The sequence below is a fragment of the Manis pentadactyla genome, chromosome 9 (genome assembly GCF_030020395.1).
Source record: "Manis pentadactyla isolate mManPen7 chromosome 9, mManPen7.hap1, whole genome shotgun sequence".
In the NCBI taxonomy this organism is placed as follows: Eukaryota; Metazoa; Chordata; class Mammalia; order Pholidota; family Manidae; genus Manis; species Manis pentadactyla.
In genome coordinates, this window is record NC_080027.1 from 57,878,683 (window position 1) to 57,899,549 (window position 20,867).

Genomic DNA, 20,867 nt, shown 5'->3' on the forward strand with positions numbered 1-20,867 from the left:
GGAGAAGGTAAGGAAACACAAGGTGTTGCATCCTCTGATGACTCCCCACGAGTCTGAGGGATCCCACAGGGTTAGAGCGGGAAAGATGGGCAGTTCTGGCGGAAGTTGAGAGACAGATTGGGACATGCTGTAGCCAGCGGGACCATAGGAAGACATAGGCTCAGTTTCTTCCTGAGCCCTGAAACCTTCTCACTGGTCCAAATGCCAGTAATTCCAGGCCTTTCTCAAGTGTGCTGGGCATGGAGGTCAACATGCCTGTATGTCAAGAAGGTCAGGCAGGAGTCCAAGTCCCCACTCTCCCCAGTCTTTCTGAGTGACACCTGCTCCAGCTTCCCTTCTAAGATCAGGGAGGATCAGATCGCCTTGCTGTGAGCTCCCCACCCTTGGGAGTAGATGTGGTGAATGAGTCTGGAGCTCTTGAATCAGGCTGAGGACCCTGCTCTGGGCAGTGTGCCCATCCATCAGGTGTGCTTAGAGGAGACGTCACTGGGATCATGGAAAGATGGTGTGTCAAGAGAGACGTGAGTTTCAATGTAGGCAGAGAATCAGCTTTAATTAAAGGAAAATTGGAAGGCAAATCACTGGGACCTAAAAGTACTTTCTGTTTATTGACCCACTATGTTGTTGACCATGTCTCTCTGAAGGTAAGAGAAACAAGGCAGCTCCAGAATGTGTAGGACACAGAGCTAAACAATCACTCCTTATTCTGCTAACTAAGCAGATTGGGACAGACTCTCCAGTAAATGTAAAAAGTGTTTGACTTTGCTCAATCATAAGCGGTAAGTTTCCTAAGTTGGATGTCGTTGCCAATGAGTGTAAAAGGAAAAGGAGTCTCTTTTTTGATATAACATTTTATTGTCCATCTGTAATGAAAACCTTTTCCATTTTATAAAATGGAAAAACATGCTTAACAATCTAAATATTTGGATAGCCTAACTAGTACAGTTATTTAATGATGATTCATGAGATGTCCTTTTTATTAATCACTTGAAATTGAAACAAAACTTAAGAATTACTGGGTCTTACAAAACTTCCCCTCCCCAAATGAATTCCCAGTTTCACTAACATTACACAATTCCATAAGAGATTTTGAGTTCTGAGTTGTCTCTAATCCACTATTCCCTTTTATAAATGTCTTAAAAAGAAAGAAAATAAAATATTTTACAACACAATGCAAAGCCTTTTTATATGTTGGCAATCCTGAGGGTGGCCTCTCTGTTGCTGCTGGTGGGCTGGTGAATGGACCCCACCAAGTATCTCTCTCTGCTCTTTACCTTGAACTGTTCCATCAGATAGAGTACAGGGGTCTTCAGAGGAGCAATAGGCCTCAGCCAACAGCTTTTGGGGGAAGAGACATAGAACTAAGTACACACAGGTTTGAATCAGGGGTTCCTGGTGCCTAGAGAATGCAAATGCAAACTCCAAGTTGGGAAGAAAGTGGTCTCACTTCATGAGGAGGTGTGTGCTTTGTAAGAAGGATATATACCAAACATAGAAGTGAAGGGCCACATTCTTCACTGAATGGTTGGTCTCTTTATATTCTTGATGATTAGCTTGTTGAATACAGGAAACAGGAAGGAAGTCATTTCTCCCGTCCTCCCAGTCGCAGTAATCCCTAGCCAGCTGGCTGAAGGGAGGGCAGGAAGTAAAGGGGCAGGAGATTTTTGACAGCTGAGCCATTTCTGATTTTCTTAATTTTTAGGAGGACAGGATGGGATTGAGTACTGATATCAGTACCTAGGGATCATTTTTCTTAGGGGGAGGGAATACTCTTAAGAGGATTAGTGACACCTTGCCTTTGCTTTTCTTTCATTATGCTTTTGATACACATAATCTTCCCAATTTATTTATTGGAATCTTACTGATTTTATCACCAAAGAAGTATGAGTTTTCTCTCTGTGCATGTATTGTCATTTTTCTCCCCAATTTCAGTCTCTTTTTCATGAAGGTATATTATGTATCTGGTTATTCCCCCACCCAATATTTGCCCACCATCTAGTTAGTGTACTGGCTGTTGCATAGAAGGCACTCAATGAATAGTTGATGAGTATATAAATAAATGATGATATCATTTTAGGCAATTCAAGAACCCAGAATAAAACGAACACTTCCCACTGTTGGGAGAGCATTGTGTATTTTCCTCGGTCCTTGTTCCCACCATGACAAAGAACTGAAGGGCAGAGACAGTAGTCAAGCAAAGTAAAAGTTATATTGAAAGTTACTTAAAAGAGAAAAAGTGCAGCAGGCAACCAGTGAGGAGAGGTGCCCTGAAAGGTTGGAGAGAGAAAGTTTAAGATTAGAATGTTACGCACTTAGTGCGGGCAAGCTCAGAGAGAGGAGCATGCTGAAAGGTTGGGGGTTCCCCCTTTTAAAGGTTCTTCAGGAATGTGACTAAGGGCTGGGGGTACAGACTTGTTAAGTGGTCTCTGAAGACTTAGAATTAACTTAACACAAGGAACTTCCTGCTCTAATTTCTCCCTGGGATACCCGTGTCTTGTTCTGGGAGCATATCAAACAAGACTGCCTGCCCAGCCCCCAAGGCAGGCTGAGTTATTGTCTGTTTGCTAAAGAGTTAAGAATCTTACTTCTTAACTTCCTGCCTTTTACTATGTCGTTTACAGCTGGGCCTGCATCCTAAATTAGTTGCGTAGGTTGCAAACTACTTGATTAGGGCCGAAGGAGATAAAACACATCATATAGGTAAAGTTAAAAAATAAGCTGGGCCTGTATGATTAACACAATAAAGACATGGGCTATGCTGAGGTACCCTCCTTTAACTGGGGAATATTCAAACATTCCATGCCAAGTTGCTCCTGTCTTTTTGAGCTTTGATTGATTAACTCTGGATATTTTTAGCGGACTTTGCTGGCTTTATTCTCTTTCCGCCCCGCTCATATCTATTTTCCTACCTAACACCATTACCTAAAAACATGAACACCATTTGATTTGCAACTTCCCAGGTTGTTTCACTGTGGGAACAAAAGTGGAATTGTGTTCTGTTGCACTCTTTCTCCCTTGATATATTTATCTACACTTCTCTGGGTTACTAAATGCTCTTCCACAATATGAGTATATGGCAAACCAGAAGTCGTCCTATGTCTGCCTTATTCTAGGGCTTGGCTTTTAATTTCTATGCCATGTTACTTCATCCAGATGGCTGGGTTTTAGGATCTGTGATGAGAACTCAGTGTCACAATCTCTACTGGAAAGGTCCTGTGATGTTTTGTTATAGGACTTTCTGTCAGAGATAAGCATGGAAAGTGAAATGGGGCAAAGTCTGGGTTTCTACTGCCAGAAGCTGAGATAGCTGTGTCTGATGGCCTTCTTCCAAACCAAACCATCCAACTGGAATTACCATAAACCACCCCTTGCATTTTAAAGGGGTGTACTAGTTCCCAGAAAAGAACATTTGTTAAGTTGTAGAGGCAAGGAACTGGTGGACAGAGAGCACTGGCCAAGGCACTTTGTGTGACCAAGGCCTCGTCCTTGAGCCATTTATGATCTCTAAGGCTCCTTCATCAGCAAGGGGTTTGGAGGTAAATTGTTTCTCAGTGAGTGAAGGAGTCATTCCTAGGAGAGCTGGGGTATATGTTAGAAAGAATGAAGTAGCTGTGACCCTAGAAAAGATGAATTCATAAACACACAAAGCACCCCTGATCGAGGAAGAAAACGTGGATCCTCATTCCAGTAATTAGAAATTACTCAAAAAGTAGAAGACCAGTCTATTAGGGCTATTGCCTCCAAGTTTAAATGCTGTGTGTCAGCCTGAAAACTAATTTTTTATTTATAAATTTTCCATGTTAAATTTGGGAGTTTCCCTTACATACCCTCACTAACCACTCTTTCCCCTACCCTCCTTTGTTCCTCGTTCCCTCTAGCACTTGGTTGATAGTAGACATCAGCACCTTGGGACAAGATCAAAAAGGCATCCCCATTGTTTCATTTTACAGTCCATTTGGACTTTGTGGAGGTTAGTTCCACTGGTTCACAAGTATTGTGTACAGCACAGCGCCCTACACTCAGCCCCACAGCAGTAAATAATCCCAGCTTGCTGTCACTAATCAATATGCTAAACCAACCATTGTTTCCTTTACCCCTGTTATTCTGTCACCTCACAAAAACGAATTTCACTACGGGTCAATCTCAACCATCCCTACCCTCTACTGTCCTTTCACTACTGCCTTCCAGTGAGCCGTAGGTGAGAAGGCTCTGTGGTGAAGATTCTCCTCTGGTACCACATTCTTTGCATATTTCATTCCCCTGTAACAAATACCAGGAACTTGATGTTTTCTTGTTAATTCCACTTTATGTCATCCTCTCTCATAGGGTACACTCCTGCAATTCCTGAACAATAGAGTGGGAAACACGGTTCTTCATCCCCTGCTTCCCACCACCATTTCCACATTCTTTATTCCCAGTGCTTTTTGGAGTATCTTCTCTTAAGTCCCTGTCAAATTATCTACCACCCTCTCTCCAGCCTTCCCAATGTTATTTGCACAAGTGATTTCCAAAACAGGGAGATTTTCAAACACAGGCATTCCTGAAGCCCACTCCAGACTTGCTTAATCAGAACCTTCAAGATGCTGGCCCAGGAATCTGCTTCTTAAAATTCCCACCAGATGTGTCTGATGTAGACAATCCGATGAGTAATATTTGGAGACAAAGCTTCTCTCGATTATATTTGTTGATAGATCTCCCCACTCCTCTCCCATCTTCATGGAAAATTTCCTTGTGTCTCAGCCCTCATTCCAACATATTTATTGCCAGCACTCTCAGTGACATTAATCATATTATTGAATCTTCCAGCATCCTGAAGTCTAAGATCTGTTCTCTTCAAAGTTCCAGTATGCAAATACCTGGGAAAAGAATGTTCTAGTTGAAAGGAATAGGCAACCCAGGCCCCCGGGGTGATGTTTCTGGGGTTTGAAGTATAGGAAGGAGACTAGTGTGGCTGAAGCAAATGAGTGAGAAAAGAGAAGTAGTTAATGAGGTGTGGGTAAGACAGAGTAGAATCTTGTAGCTACTGGAAGGCTTTGACTTTGTGGGTAAAACAGATCTCCAGAGAGTTTTGAACAGGGAGTGACATGATCTTTCTTGTGTTTAACAGGCTGGTTGCTATAAGAAGAGACTAGTTGGGTGTAAATCTTAGATATGTATTTTTTTACTTTGTTGCCAAATTCCTGTATATTTTATTATCCAAAAATTATTTGAATTCAGTATTTTATCACATTAAAAAGAATTTAAACTTTCAGTACATATTTGTTGCAGTATAGAAATAAAATGTAATTTGTGTCCATCATTTTAGAATATTATTGTGGCTCACACACTGCCAGAGTCCAGCTCCCATGAGGGGGTGGGTGTTGCCCAAAAGGGTGAGACGGAGTCAGCGCACGGAAAGACAGGATGCAGAGTCAGTTGGAGGAGGTCTCTCGACAAAGCGCCTATGACATCTTTATTTATACCATTTTGCACAAGGATATGATTATTTTTTATTTGCTCTTTTGATTAACAAGCATAGGCAAGCTTTTTTCTTTCTGTTTTCTTCTAATCTATACATGGTTAGCCAAGTGTCAGACAGGTGACCTTTCTGTTCCTTGACCTAAACTTTTCTTAGCAACATGTACTCCACTGCGTTTCTCGTTTCTATGCAAAGTGGTTTCTAAGTAATGCATGTGACTGCAGAAGTGTGCAGCATGTAGCAGTGACTATGGAGTCCATCAGCTCAGGGTGAAATACAGGTCATTCATTGCTACAGTTAGCTAGGATTCTTTCCCGCAAAGGTGTTCTATAGGCTTTAATAAATTTGTAGTTAATTTAAAACTATAAATTTATATCTTCATCATACACTCCTTCATAGAGCACAGTAGGCAGCAAAATAAATTTCCTTTTCTTATTCATATTTCTCTTTCCTCTGGGCAGATACCACAATTTCCCTGATACATAATATGCAGGTCCCCGTGGCCCCATCACTGTAGGGACTAAACAATTTCTTACGTGGTGAACAATGTAAGGGCACTCATAATCACAGCAACTATTTCTATTTTACTCACAAATCAGGAACTATAAACACTCAAGTCAGATAAGATTATTCATTTGATTTTTATACTTTATATGTGAGTCTCACATAAGTAGATGCAAGATAAAGATAGAAAGCATGATTTAGTGCTGTAAGAAGGCAACTGTAGATGATTAGGTCTCTACCTACAGACTAGGTATTAATCCAAGTTAGACAAGGGCAACAAAACATCCACGGGTGGAGAAGATTTCTCTCAAAACTGGGAGGGTGAGGTTCTAAGCCTCACCTCTGTTGGCCCCCATTTTCTCACCTGATGGCCCCTCTGCAACTGTGCCTGTCTTAGGTTGTTCCTCCCTTGAGGAATCTTACCCATCTCTGGCTAACCAGCCATTTTCCAGGGCCACACAGGGAGATGTAAACCTGGTAAGTGAGAGAGAAGTAACGTTCTTTGAAAAGGTTAGTTTTTCACTTCTTTGCAGATTTATGCCCCGTGGCTTCCAGGCCCAGCACTTGTCTTGAGGTATCTTTACCACTTGGAAGAGTTATGGTACTTGGTAATTTCACATATGAGTCACGAATTCTAGTAAAGGGCTGTAATTAGGAAGGAAGAAGAAAAGCTATAGAAGTAGCAGATGGAAGAAAACATGAGAAGATTAATTAAGTGTCAGACAGGGTTATTCCATTCAGTATTCCCCCATAACTCTGTTTCTCTAATTTTCCTATAAAACTCTTCATCACTAATTTCACTAGCATTGCAAACAAGGGGTGCATTCCCACTTAGGTGGAGATGGGGTAGTCAATGTTTAACTAACTAACTGTAGGTTTCAGTATTTCATGCCAAGATCGCCGTCTGGCCTCTGCGTGTTCCATTCTTTAGGAGCACTGTCCTGAAAACCTTCTGGGAAGTTTATGTTCTCCTCCTTTCCGTGCTGCTTATCAAAGGTTAGCTTAGCCCTTGGCAAAAATACAAGCAAAAGCAAAGCCAATAGTATAATGGAGAATAACGAAATCAAGGTGGGTAATAGGGGAAGCCAGATGCGAAGGCCCCTGCTTTGCGAGGGCCTTCCTCCAGCCTGAGTTTTGCTACACAACTTGAGTAGCATGGCTCCTGCCAACACACAGAATACCCACTAGTGGCCCCATTAATTATTCAATAATTAGGTACTTCATGTTTTTATTGTTTTCTATTGTGTAGGTATTCCTGGTAATTTGTTAAATAGGTATTTGAGTGACTCTGATAATATCTGTAAAAATTGGCTAGGAAGGGACTATTATTTTTTTCTCTTGGAAAATAAATAAAATAACTGGTATTTAAATATTTGCTACCTCTAAATCAGTGGACCAGAATGGACAGCCCAGATACAAACCCATGTCTATATGGTTAATTAATATATGACAATGAGGCAAGAATACACACTGGGGAAAAGATGTATATTCTGCAATACATGCTGTTGGGAAAAGTGGACAGCTATGTGCAAAAGAATGAAACTGGACCATTGTCTTATACACCATACACAAAAGTAAACTTGAAATGGTTTAAAGACCTGAATGTGAGACCTAAAATCACAAAACTCCTAGAAACAAAAACATAGGCAGTGAATTCTTGAACATCAACATTATAAACTTTTTTCTGAATATTTCTACCCAGGCAAGGGAAACAGAAACAAAAATTTAAAAGTGGGGCTACCTCAAACTAAAAAGCTTCAGCACAGCAAAGGAAACCATCAACAAAATGAAAAGACAACCTATTGTATGGGAGAATATATTTGTGAATGATATATCTGATAAGGGGCTAATATCCAAGAAGAATATGTATAAAGAACCCATATAACTCAACACCGAAAAACAAATGATCTGATTAAAAAATGGGCAGAGGACCTGAATAGACATTTTTCTAAAGAAGACATACATACAGATGGCTAACCAATGCATGAAAAGATGCTCACCATCACCAAACATCAGAAATATAAATCAAAACTACAAGATATCACCTCATACCAGTCAGGATGGCTAGTAACAACAGGACAAGAACAAGCACTGGTGAGGATGGGGAGAAAAGGGAACCTACATATTGTTGCAGCCACTATGGAAAGCAGTATGGAGGTTTCTCAAAAAACTAAAAATTGAAATACCATTTGACTCAGGAATTCCACTCCTAGGAATTTACCTGAAGAAAACAACATCCCTAATTCAAAAAGATGTAAGCACTCTTATGTTTATCATAGGATTACTTACAATAGCCAAGAAATAGAAGCAACCTAAGTGTCCATCAGTAGATGAATGGATAAAGAATGTGTGGTACATATACACAATGGAATATTATTCGGCCATAAAAAAGAAAGAAATCTTGCTGTTTGCCACAACATGGATGGACCTAGAGGGTATTATGCTAAGTGAAATAAGCCAGGCAGAGAAAGACAAATACCATATGGTTTCACTTTCACTTATATGTGGAATCTGAAAATTGTAATGAAAAAACAAACAAAGCAAAACAGAAATAGACTCATAAATACAGAGAATGGAGGTTGGTTACCATGGGCAGGAGGGTGCGTGAAATAGCTGAAGGAGCTAAAGGAGCACAAACTTAAAATTATAAGTAATTTTATTTATAACTTGGATGGAAGTATAGTATAGGGAATATAGCTTAAAAAATTATAATAACATCTTTGTACAGTGATAGATGGTAACTACACTTACCATGGTGAGCATTTAATAATACATATAAATGATGGTTCACTAAGTTGATCATCTTAAACCAATATAATAATGTATATAAACTATATTTCAATTAAAAAATAAATAAATAATTTGCTACCCCTGATCCCCAAAAAACAATTGCTATGCAACACATTATCAGGAGTGGATTCGATTTAGCTAATGAGGGATGGATGCCACTGTTCATGTTATATACTTATTGACTGATTACTAGAGCAAAAGCACAGTGAGGCTAGAGACCTTCCAGACATCAGGGAGTGTTAACACATAGGAACAGCTCAGTAAGTACTTGTAGAGTGAATAAGGTAATGGACAACTCTCTGTTATTTAACAGATAATGTGATAAGCACTCTTTATGTAAGGGTGACAAGACAGACAGGGTTTCTGTTGTTAATTTCAGTTTAAACTGGTCCTTGAAAGTATTTTCTTTACCCCAATAGTATTAAAAAGCAACTGGATTTCAGAAATTGTTTTTGCATTTTCTGAACTTTTAACCTCCGAAAAGGAAGTCAGACTTGGTTGTCCAGCTGATAACTTATTGCCAAGATAAAATTGTTATAATGGATGTAGTTGACATGTTCTGTTCCCAAGTGGTACAAATATATATAAGATATCTTTTTTTTTTTAAATAATTATTTTTTATTGAAGGGTAGTTGACGCACAGTATTACATTACAGTAGTTTCAAGTGTACAACACAGTGGTAGAACATTTATATACATAATTCTAGGTTCCAGCTATCACCCTACCAAGCTGTTACAATATCTTGACTTTATTCCTTATGCTATACATTACATCCCGGTTACTTATTTATTTTACCATTGGAAGACTGTCCTTTTTTTTTTGTTTGTTTGTTTTTGTTTTTTGTTTTTTTGTGTGTGTGTGTGAGGGCATCTCTCATATTTATTGATCAAATGGTTGTTAACAACAATAAAATTCTGTATAGGGGAGTCAATGCTCAATGCACAATCATTAATCCACCCCAAGCCTAATTTTCGTCAGTCTCCAATCTTCTGAGGCATAACAAACAAGTTCTTACATGTAGAACAAATTCTTACATAATGAATAAGTTACATAGTGAACAGTACAAGGGCAGTCATCACAGAAACTTTCGGTTTTGCTCATGCATTATGAACTATAAACAGTCAGTTCAAATATGAATACTCAATATAAGATATCTTTTTAAAGTCAAAAGAAAATCTTGGCATATCCATCTTCTCCCATAAGCTAATTTTCTTATTCAAATCAAAAGTTTGAAAATTTGAGACTGTATCTCATTTATATTAGTGAATAATGACAATATAACAGTTCATTAAACAGGCAGAGAGTTGAAAGTAAAAAAAAATAGTATTTGCTGCCTAATCCAAAACAATCCAGCCAAGGGAAGGAATAATAATAAAATTTATTTGGTTTAAGGCAGAAAACATACTTTCTCTTAAATCTATCTTTAGACAGCTTGAAACATTTACTGTCTAGCTGCAGTCCCTTTCTAGAATGTTTCCAGTTAGGATGAATCACAGGGTTATTTTCTCTTGAGAGTTGGAGGTTCAGTCCATATAGAACGGGCCTCATTACACTTGCCTGCCCTTCCTGATATGACCCATTCACAGTGACAATAGGTCAGTGTCCCCCAGGGAAAATGAGCAGACACTGAGCACTCCCTGAGCCTTCCCAGGCGGGGCAAATCCCAGCTGGCATATCATTGTCCCATAACAGATGTTACTTCTCTCTGTCCTATTATAGTTTCCTAGGACTTTACGCTTTGGTTCCTTGTAACAACATACTATCACTCCCACTGAAAGGCATCACCAGACGGACTGAGGGGAAGCAGAGGCCCCTCCTCTGCCCCCAGCTCAGGAGCCCGCGTACATCACACACACACCTTCAGGGATGAGCCAGCTGAGCAGGGCTTTCCCGGGACTTGGAGCTGCAAGCTCAGCATAAGCACACAGTCTGGGGGAAGGAGCCTTCCAGGGCACCCAGGGCATCTGTGCGCTAGCCTGCCAGTTTTGAAGCTCAAGGACATTAGACGTGAACTTACAGGGAGTTGATTTCCAACACATCTATCTGCCTCTGGCCCACCAGGGACCACCTGAGGAAATGCCACCTGGCTGGAGGAGGAGACCTGCAACCACACACCTTCCAGCAGCCCCAGTGCCACCATCCCTCTGCCCCACACCCTTCCTCTCTGCAGCCCAGGGGACCCTGCCTCAGCCCCTCCAACCATGCCAGCCCCACCCACGGCAGCCAAGGCACTGCAAGCAAACGTTGCCTCCTCAGGGTTGCACAACTCGGGGATGATGACCTGTGCACGAAGAAACCCTCTGTGTCCAGGAAGGTCCCCTTGGCAACTTTCTAGGGGAAGTGGCCTGGAGGGACTTTCCCCGGGCACCAAGGTCACTGCTTCCCACCCTGTGACCCCTGCAGGGGAGGCTCAGTATAAGTACCATCCACCTGTGTCCAGCAGGCAGGGACCAGCAGGTCTGCTCCACTCCACTGGATATCAGGTGAGGGACAGCTCCACGAGGGAGTTGTTTAACAAGAAACTTACTCTGCTCTCTCTTTCCCAACGAGATGGTAATTCCCTTGCAAAGTAATGAGTCTGTTTTGTATTTGTCCTGTATGTGGTCTGTGCTGTCAGAGTGGCACATAGTGAGTGCTTTTTGATTAATTATAGGCTGCTTTAGGGAGGGACAATTTGGACCCATCTGTCCTCTTCCCCTGTCGAGGCCACCTCGGTGACCTCTTGACGGTCTTGGGTTCAGGGCTGAGGCACTTAGTGAGACCCTACTGCAAGGTCTCCTGGATGGGGATGGGGCTCTGAGACCCCCAGGGGAACAACCAGGCTCTCTTGGACGACGAATCCCAAGGGGGAGCCCCAGTCCTGTCCCTGTCTCCCTGACCCTCTCCTTTCATTTCAGCACGATGAAGCTTTTCGCAGGCCTCATTTTCTGCTCCTTGGTCGTGGGAGCCAGCAGCCAGTGGTATATGTTCCTTGGTGAGGCTGCTCAAGGTAAGGGGACTGGAGGGCTTGGCATCTGTGGGCCACTAGGGTGCACCCCAAGCTCTCACAGGGGTGGGCCACTGTCTGAGCTTGTGTTGCCCTAGGCTGTGGGATGTGCCAGGTGTTTGGGGGGCTTTTCATCAAACCAATTGAAAACCGCAGGATTTATGTCAATCAGCTACTGGAGAAAAACCATTCAACAATTCCAGCTGACAAGCTAGTTTGAATAGAAGACGTGAGATAAGCCTGGAAATGATATAAAATTTCCCTCAGGCCCAGTTGCATAAAGTATGATTAAAACTACCCACTTTCCTTGTCCTCCTCTCCGCCATCTTCCTTCCTTCCCTCCTTCTGTCTCCTAAGTGGATAATTCAGAGAGACTTGCAGCTTACCTCGTCTGGTGCTCCCCGTGCTCAGTGACACTGTCCCTGGATTTGCCTCGTTCCTTTCTCTCTCTGGCTGTTTAACGGACAGAAAAGGAGAACTAATAACACATATCAGCCTGCATGAAGAACTCAGTGCTTTCAGACAATTTTGGGTGACCACCTTGCTGGTGTGCCTGGTTCTGAGGAATTTTCCACGACACTTTCAGTGCTAACTGGAACCATTCTAGGCACACAGGGACAGCTCTGGTCAAGCTGGGACGGGTGGCCTCCTACTCTAACTGCAGACTGTCTCGGTGAGGCAGGCATCCTCCCACACTTGACAGGGAGAAAACGGAGGCTTAGAGCAGCCAGGTCCATTGCCAGGGCCTAACTGCCAGTCAGTGGGTGGCAGCAGAGGTCTGAACCCAGCTGTGTGTGAGGCCACAGCTCTTGCCAGGCAGATGTGTCTGAGTACCACTTCCTGAAGCCTGGTGGTTCTCACTGGGTTCACCTGGGGAGCATTCAAACTGCTGATGTCTGAGACCCACCCCAGAGAGTCTGAGGCCATCAGCCTGTGGTGGCCCAGGCATCAGCCATCAGCGTCTCCACAGGTGCTTGGAAAGCGCAGCTAAGGCTCGGAGAGAGAGAACCGCAGCTCCGGGCTTCCTTCCTGAAGCAACACACATCATCAGTTCAGTCTCTTTAGAAAGTTTTCCAAACTTTAGGCTGTTCTTCATGCCCATAAAGGTCATAAGGCCTCAGTCCACATTCTGTCCATCCTGCTGCTAGGGCACATTTTCCTAGTGTCGGGGCAGAAGCTGTATGTCTCTGCCTTTCTCAGAATCTGCCTGCATGTCACCACCTACCCACCCAAGTCTTGGGTCTCGTCGTATGTAGCTTCACTCCACAACAGAGGCTCTCATCCAAGGACGTGTCAGTGTCCTGAGGACATCGGGCATGTCTGGAAATGCCTGGGTGTGTGAACCTGCATGAGTGGGTGGAGGTCAGGAATGCTGCACAGCACCTGTAGTACTCAGGCCAGCCCTGAACCCCAAAGCGTCAGGCCCACAGTTTCAGTCGTGCTGACTAGAACCCCTGCTCAGTAACAGGAGCACCTCCTCCCTCCTTTAACCAGATCCCACAGAGCCCTAGCAGGGGGGTAAGTGCAGAAGGCACCACAGGGGTGAGCCCAGCAGGCACAGCACAGTGTGTCCCGCTAGCACCACTCTCACTAGCGCTCCCAGGAGAAGCCACCTGGCAGTCAGGGGAGTTCTTCTCACGCTGTGGTAGCCAAGGCTGAAAGCGCGTCAGTGGAAGGCTTTTCATTCCTTGATTCTTCTCTAAGGCATGTCACAGGGTTTCTGCCCACCTGATATGCCTTTTGCCATGTCCTTTCCCTCCCAGGGGCGTGGGACATGATGAGGGCCTACTCTGACATGAGAGAAGCCAATTACAAAGATGCAGACAAGTACTTCCACGCCCGGGGGAACTACGACGCTGCCCAGAGGGGCCCTGGGGGCGCCTGGGCTGCTGAAGTGATCAGGTACCCGGGGCCCTGGGGCTGCAGGGCTGGGTGAGCAGAGCTTGGCTGCCTTTGGGCATCAGGAGGCGGTGGCCCTAGAGAAGGGGCCGTGGGGGCATGGATTCCTCCTTCTGCCCATCCCCCCGCCCTCTCCATCCATGCCCAGTGCAGGGCCTGGGCTGCCAGCAGAGCCAAGGTGTGGCTGGTGTAGAGGTGGGAGCCCGCCCCCGGGAGGCCAAAGTGATAGCCAAGGATTCCCAGCCCTCGCCTCGCCCAGCATCGATGGGAGGGGGGCATCCGCCTGGGCTGAGATGGGCTGTGTCCGGGCAGGCCCAGTGTTTTAGCCCCTCTTGCCTGGGCCCCTCTCAGCTCACTAATTCCTTGGGAAGGGGAGGGGCACAGAGGGCGGGGCTGTTGTTTAGCAGCCCCTGACTGTTGTCCACCTTTACCTCCTTTCCAGCGATGCCAGAGAGAATTCTCAGAGAGTCACAGACCTTTTTAAATATGGAGACAGTGGCCATGGAGAGGAGGACTCGAAGGCCGACCAGGAAGCCAACGAGTGGGGCCGGAGTGGCAAGGACCCCAATCACTTCAGACCCGCAGGGCTGCCTGCCAAGTACTGAGCGTCCTCCTCACGCTGCTCCCAGGAGGCGCACTCAGGGCCCCCTGAGGACTGGTCCCGAATCACTGAGTTCATGTTCTCAGAAGCTGGTAGAAGGGCATAATGGGTGCCTAATAAATGCTTTAAAGGATTGAATGTTGGAAAGTGTGTGTTGTTCTTTGGTATGAGGACTGCTTGTTTGGCAGCAGGGGGATGGACACCTCATGAAGGCTGAGCGGGTCGGTGCCTGTGAGGTTGGGTGATGGGGAGACGATCTCAGCATCACAGGGGCACACGCCCTGCCCAGCCTGTCCCCGAATCAGACCCGCTCCCCTCGCCACGCCCCTCTGCCTGCTTGGCTGCTATGTCCAGGCCCTTCCGCGTCAGGCCTCCCCATCCCTGGGATTGTGTCCTGTCACCTTCTCTGCCCGCAGTGTCTCTTCCCCTTAGTTTTGCCCCTCCCGGTGTCTGTGTCTGGGGGCCGGGGACACAGCAGGGGGGGGACGGGACCGCGGAATCCTGCTCCTGCAGCGGCCACCTTGGTCTTCCGTTCATCTCTCAGAAACACCTACAGATCCGGTCACTGACCAAGTTCTGTCCACGCGGCCTAAGAAAGGCTTCCGAGGCAGTTTCCCTCCACTCTACTTTCATTGCCTCAGTTCTGGCCAAACTGGTGTAGTCACCCCCTCACTGTGACTGTTTCGTCACGCCTTCTGCGCTTCAGCTGGCTCACAGCTGAATATGAATGTGATATGATGTGTATTTTGTGATATGAATACAAAAGGGGGTTCAGGGTAGTGAATGCCTCTCTTAACATGGGTCCAGGCAGGAGCAGAAACCAGGCTGTAATTTGAAAAGGTGAATTTTCACATAAGGAATGTTATCTGGTAACACGATTAACCACTAAGGAATAGAGAACATGAGAAGGTAAAATTTGAGTAAGGGTGCTCCAGAAGGTTGAGATCTAGAACTTATTAGACCACATTGGATGGCTGATAAAGTTTGCTGTGTGTCACAAGCCAAAATGACAAAAAGTCCTCCAAGGTGGTACCAATAAAATTCTGCAGGCAACGTTCCAAGTGTGCAGTTGAACTATTAGGAATGTGACAGGGTTCCTGCAGGCTCACTTGGAGGCTGCCCACAATGGGTCAGAAGCTAGAATGCTGTTGAACTTTCTGGAAGGCAGCTGTGGAAGGCAGTACTATGTACTGAAATGTGTCCCTCCCAGATATGCTAAGTCCTGATTTTCAGGGTGTTTGTATGTGAATTAAGGTTAAGTGAGGTCATAAGAGTGGAGTCCTGCCAGATAGGATTAGTGTCCCTGTAAGGGGAGATGACCAGAGAGCTCACACTCTCTACCATGGGAGGACAGAGCATGAAGGTGGCTGTCACAACATAGTAAGATAGTGGAAATTGTACGTCATCTAGGAAGTGGTCAAAAACATTTAACTTATACTTTTGCTCCCTATCAAATGCACTGACCAAACACACTTAGACATATCCTGCACTGCTTTCAGCCTTTTGCTAAAGGAGGATTCTTCAAAAGTAGGAACAGTCTGGGACCCAGAGTTGGCACAGGTCTCCTAGGAATGGGGTGAAGGGCCCTGGGTAAGGCAGTCCCCAACACACTGCCCTGGGTTCTTCTGTGAGACGGTGTTTGTTTAACAGGCACCGTCTCATTCAGCCTGAAGAGAAGGATTATTACCAGAGGAAAACCGCCCACAGTGATAGGCGCAAAGTTGGTACTCAAATCCTCATCTCTATAACCCAGAAACGGACATTGGTCTGTCTTCTGATAAAGTCACTGATAAGCCCAATGAGCAAAGAAGATGGAAAGGGACAACACCCGATAAGAAGACTGCTATATCCCAGATCCTTGGAGAATGGAAGTTTGAGTCCCCTCTACAGGCAGGGAACCACACCAAACGGAGACGCAGAGGTGAGCTGGGTTGGGTGGTGGAGGAAAGTAGGTGTCCATACCAGCCATGGCCATGTGACTGGCTGCAAAGTACTGTAATGGTTTTGAGTACCTCTGGGATGTGACTATGTGATTGTCTGTATTACCCAAATACTTTTTTCTTCTCTCTTGTTCCCTTACCATCATAACAAATATGTATTATTAGTAGTTAATTGTATGGCCCAGTGTTTAAATTACAGTGCTTAAATTTAAATTTCAAAAAGGGAGCTTGATTCACTGCAAGAAGAATATCATCCACAGATAAAAAGGAACCTTTAACTTCTTTGAGGGAAAAAGTTGGCATGTTTCCAGTATACGTGGGATACGGATATCATGTTGGGGAGAAGCTTGACTTTGCTATTGTCTTTATTTGAAATTAACTGTGATTTAAGGAAGTGTTCATAGGTGCCAAGTTGACAAAGGGTAGATGTGATGGGTTTGAAAGTGCAAACTTGGCTAGGCTGAGTTACACTTCCCAGAATTCCTTTCCCTTACATTTCTGGTTAGGGTGGACATAGAGAGACATTCTGCACAAAACTTGGAGGTTGGAAACGGCGCCGCAGCCACGTTGTTTTCACACATGGAAGGCTGGTGCAGGGGCGCCAGGGTGCTCGTGCATGTCACTACCTCTCTGTCGGCTCATCTCATCTGCGTGAGGCACCGTCTGGGCCTGCGGCTGCTCCCCCTTCCCTTGGATACTCCTTCAGTGTCTCCAACTCCTGGACCAGGTGTGCTTTCAGCTCCACGGTGAAGGGAGACAACTTCTCCTGAAGAACTCCATCTCATGACAACTGCGGGCACTGAGAAAGGGTGACATGAGTTCTGGGGGTTCTCGCGGGCTTTAGCTCATGCCCCTGGGTTCTAACTTGTTCTGCACATTTCAAGCTCCAGCGTCAGAAAGACGAACAACAGCATTACAGAGGCATTGTAGCCAGCCCCCACAGTAGTGGTGAGTGTCCAGCCCATTGACAAGTGCATATAGAATCTTCTAAAGGCACTGCTTCTCTGACTGAACCTGCTCAATCTCTGCATGCACAGGCAGTACACCAAAGTACTGCCAAGTCTCCATGGCTCCCTGAGCAGGGCTTCCTCCAATTTTACATAACCTCATATCAGCTATGCCCTTTTAAGCTCTCTGGAGAACCACCTGAGGGTTTGCCATTCCTGTCTCTGATGGCTAAAGGAGCCGATGACAAATAAATGATGGTGACGACACTTCTGTTAACACCATGCAGGATAATCCCAGTCTCCCCAAGATAACAGGAGAACATACCATAATCATTCAACATCCAATAGAGGGGAAACTATTGGAAGCTGGAGAGCAGGTCGTAGAGGGAAGACCAGCCCATCTTGTCAGCAAGATGACCACAGAGAACCTGGCCAGCTGCATCCGCGAGGAGCTACAGAGGGTCCTGACCAGCAGGGCCAGGATGCACCCAGAGAGAAGCACAAATATGATCAGTCAGGCTGCAGCGATGAGATCAAAAGCCTGACACTAAACGTGGTCAAAATCCCTAAACAGGAGGCCACAGTACTTCCCTTCCAGGAGGCTCAGCAGCAGGGACAGGGCCCAGAGCAGGGCACATATGACAGCTCACGTGTGTCTGGGGCAGTGGCAGCGGTACCAGATGGGCCACAGGACTGACACGCAGCGCTCCACGCTAATGGCGCTGAGGATGCTCAGGCTCGCGAGGTAGGCGAAGGTCAGCACAGGGAGCACAAAGCTGGGGTTGCACCTGGAGATGGAGTGGAAGGAGCCCATGAGTTCCTCCAGGGCAAATGCCGTCTGGAAGGACAGGAAGAGGAAGTCAGCCCCTACCAGGTTGAGGATGTAAACGGAGAAGGCGTTCCTTCTCAGGCGGAAGCCCAGGAGCCAGAGCACAACCGCGTTTCCTGCCAGCCTGCCCAGGGCAGGTATGAGGGTCAGCAAGGTCGGGATGAGGGACTCCACACTGAAAGTCTCCGGAGGGGCCTGGTCACTTCCGTTCATTGGTGTGAATGCGCTCGCCCAGCCAGGGATGGTGGGATCCACGCTCAGAAACCCTGCACTGCTGCCCCTGGGAACACAAGAACGATGAATATAGCACTAACTATATAATCACAGATTCTCAGGGCCCCCTCTCTGTGGGAAACACTGTCCCCGTGTTACAGAGGAGGAAGGGGAGGCTTGCACAGACCAAAGGCCACACAGCCTTGGGGGCCTGGAACTGAAATTGAAACCCAAATCTCTGACTCGGAAGCCTGGGCTCTCTCGACTGTCTCAGGGACCCACTGCTGAAGTAGGAATACTCTGTAGTCAAATTATTCCCCCTCCCCCAACCAGTCACAGACCAGAAGTTATAGACACAAATATAGTCCACCGCACACATGTGGGCAATATGTTATTACTGACTCTATATAAAGGCCCCACCCAGGGCTCTGGGCTGCATGGCTGCACGAGAGCAGAGGCTGGAGTAGTGGCAGCGCCGAGGACAGTGACTGAGAAAGAATATCCTAAAGACAGAGAAGAAAATTCTGGCACAGTATCTGAGAAAGCAGGAGAGGGCTTTGTGCCCAAATATTACTTCTTTCAAGTATTATGGAGTTTCAACATTTATATTTTTTAATTTGCCAGAATTAACAGCTGGATCATTTGGACTCCCTTTCTTACCAGTGGGTTTCAGTCCTGGGAAAGTTCACTCTTGTTTCAGTGAGACCAAAAAACGACACTGGAACGTTCTTGGAGTGAAAGGGTCTATACCCAACTTTATTCCCAAAGTGGCAGGCCAAACACTGCAATCCCATCCACTTCAGGGCAAGTCTGCATGCAGCAAGCCGATCTCTGCCTCTGGGCCGCTCCGCCCCACGCAGCCGTCTCTGTCTCTGTCCTTGGCGCTGCCACCACTCCAGCCTCTGCTCTCCTGCAGCCGTGCAGGCCAGAGCACTGGGCGGAGCCTTTATATAGAGTCAGTAATAACACATTGCCCACACGTGTGCGGTGAGCAAGCTGACCAGGGGTAGATGAGAATCCTGGCCACAGGAACATTCATTTTCTCTACATGCCCCTTACAGAATGTAAAGAATGCAGCATACATAACATACTCTTCTTCTTCCTTCATTCACAATATTGCTGTTTTAATTGATCTTCAGTTGGTCTGTATATCCACTCTTTACAGTCTTACCTCCTCTGACTTCAATGCATGTACCTCATGCTGCACCCCTTTAAACCACTTGATCATTTCTAACATGTCATTTGAATCCAGAACTATTTCAAACATTCTGAAACATTCTTCCATGTGTTGATTCAGGAACTTTGTAATAGCAAACACATTGTGTGTCCCAGGCATTGTTCCAGGCTGTGGAGTGTTGGTGGGAACAGCAGTCACAGACAGGACTGAGCTTCCCCAGAATGTGGGTGGGAAACGACAAGAGAAAAGGGACAGGCTCCGCACTGGGGTCTCTGTCTGTGGGAAGTCTGGAGGAGCTGGATCCAGCAAACAGCCTGAAAAGGCACAGCTATTTTGGCAGGAGTGAAACTAGGAGAGCTGGTGTTCCCGAATCCTAACTGACAGTTATTGATCAGTAGTGTCAGAGGCTGCCGAGTGGGTGACCTTGGATCAGCAGTGCGGAGTCTTCTCAAGCCCATCAACGTGGTTGCAGAGGAAGAGTGGCCTAGAGGACCGAGTGGGGTGGGCGTGAGAGAGAACAGCAGGTGTGGATGGGACTCCTGGACACCCCAGACCTCAACTGAAACACTAATGCACCCACGGAGAGAGTTAGAACAAGTGGCTGGACCAAATCTACTGTGTAAACCATCACCTGTGTTTCTGGAGAGAAAACAAGAAATTAGAAGAAATAATAGAAAAGGAACCCCAACTACTTTGGATAAAGAAGAGTAATGCAGGCATTGAATCCTTCAATTAAGGCCTCAATAAGTACAGTAGTGTAGTACTGACAAATACATAGAAAAACTGATCCTGGGCAAAAGCCTCAGAATTAGACACAAATACATACGGTGACTTAGTATATGTAAAGGTTGCATGTCAATCAATGGGTAAAACATGGACTGTTCAATGAATGGAATTGGGACAACTGGGTGGCCATGCTGAAAAATAAACTTGGAAATATTCTTTATATATGATATTAGGGCAAACGCCTAAGATACTAAATAGTTTTAAATAAACAAAAAAATATAAGAGTACCTGGAGAAACCATGGGAAAATTCTTTAATAAGTCAACCTGTAGAAAGTCTTTCCAACTTAGCACAAAGTTCCGAAGACATTTTAAAAAAAGAATTAAAATAGAAAAGACATGAAGAAAAAGAAAATTTTGGCACATGAGCCACCATAATCAAAATAAATAATAACTGGAAAAATATTTGTAACTCATAAAGTTCTGATTTTTCCTATATAAAAGTTTCTTACAAAATGATAAATAAAAACCCAACAAGCCAATAAAAAAATTAAAGTAAAATACAAGATATGAATTCCCATTTCCTAGAAAACATAAATGGCTCTTAAATGTAAGAAAAGATGTGAAACCAAATTCATAATGAGAGATGTGCAAATGAAATTACACTAAGTTATAATTTACTTAGCAGATTTTTAAAGACCAAAAAGTTTGAAAGCGTACTATATGGGACATGGGGTGGGGCAAGGCACTCTCACACATTCCTGGTGGAAATGAAGGTTGATAGAGCCCCATAAAGGC

The 20,867-nt window shown here is 45.1% G+C and overlaps 1 protein-coding gene and 1 long non-coding RNA gene across 3 annotated transcripts; one reads left to right on the forward strand and one right to left on the reverse strand.

Moving 5' to 3' along the window:
* The first annotated feature begins 11,103 nt into the window (after positions 1-11,103).
* Positions 11,104-14,377, forward strand: LOC130684885 (serum amyloid A-2 protein). The gene is made up of 4 exons (XM_057507451.1): positions 11,104-11,236; positions 11,651-11,742; positions 13,503-13,641; positions 14,081-14,377. Exons 2-4 carry the CDS (start codon positions 11,655-11,657, stop codon positions 14,241-14,243), a joined length of 390 nt encoding a protein of 129 aa, XP_057363434.1. The 5' UTR covers positions 11,104-11,236; positions 11,651-11,654; the 3' UTR covers positions 14,244-14,377.
* Positions 14,378-16,530: 2,153 nt separating this feature from the next.
* Positions 16,531-18,337, reverse strand: LOC130684889 (uncharacterized). Of its 2 annotated transcripts, XR_008999251.1 has the most exons (4): positions 17,998-18,311; positions 17,777-17,914; positions 17,452-17,590; positions 16,531-16,978 (listed from the first exon to the last, which is right to left on the reverse strand). It is a non-coding gene; the product is annotated as an uncharacterized LOC130684889 (long non-coding RNA). The 2 variants fall into 2 exon arrangements; XR_008999250.1 differs by having other exon boundaries at positions 17,452-17,914; positions 17,998-18,337.
* Between the last annotated feature and the right edge of the window lie 2,530 nt (positions 18,338-20,867).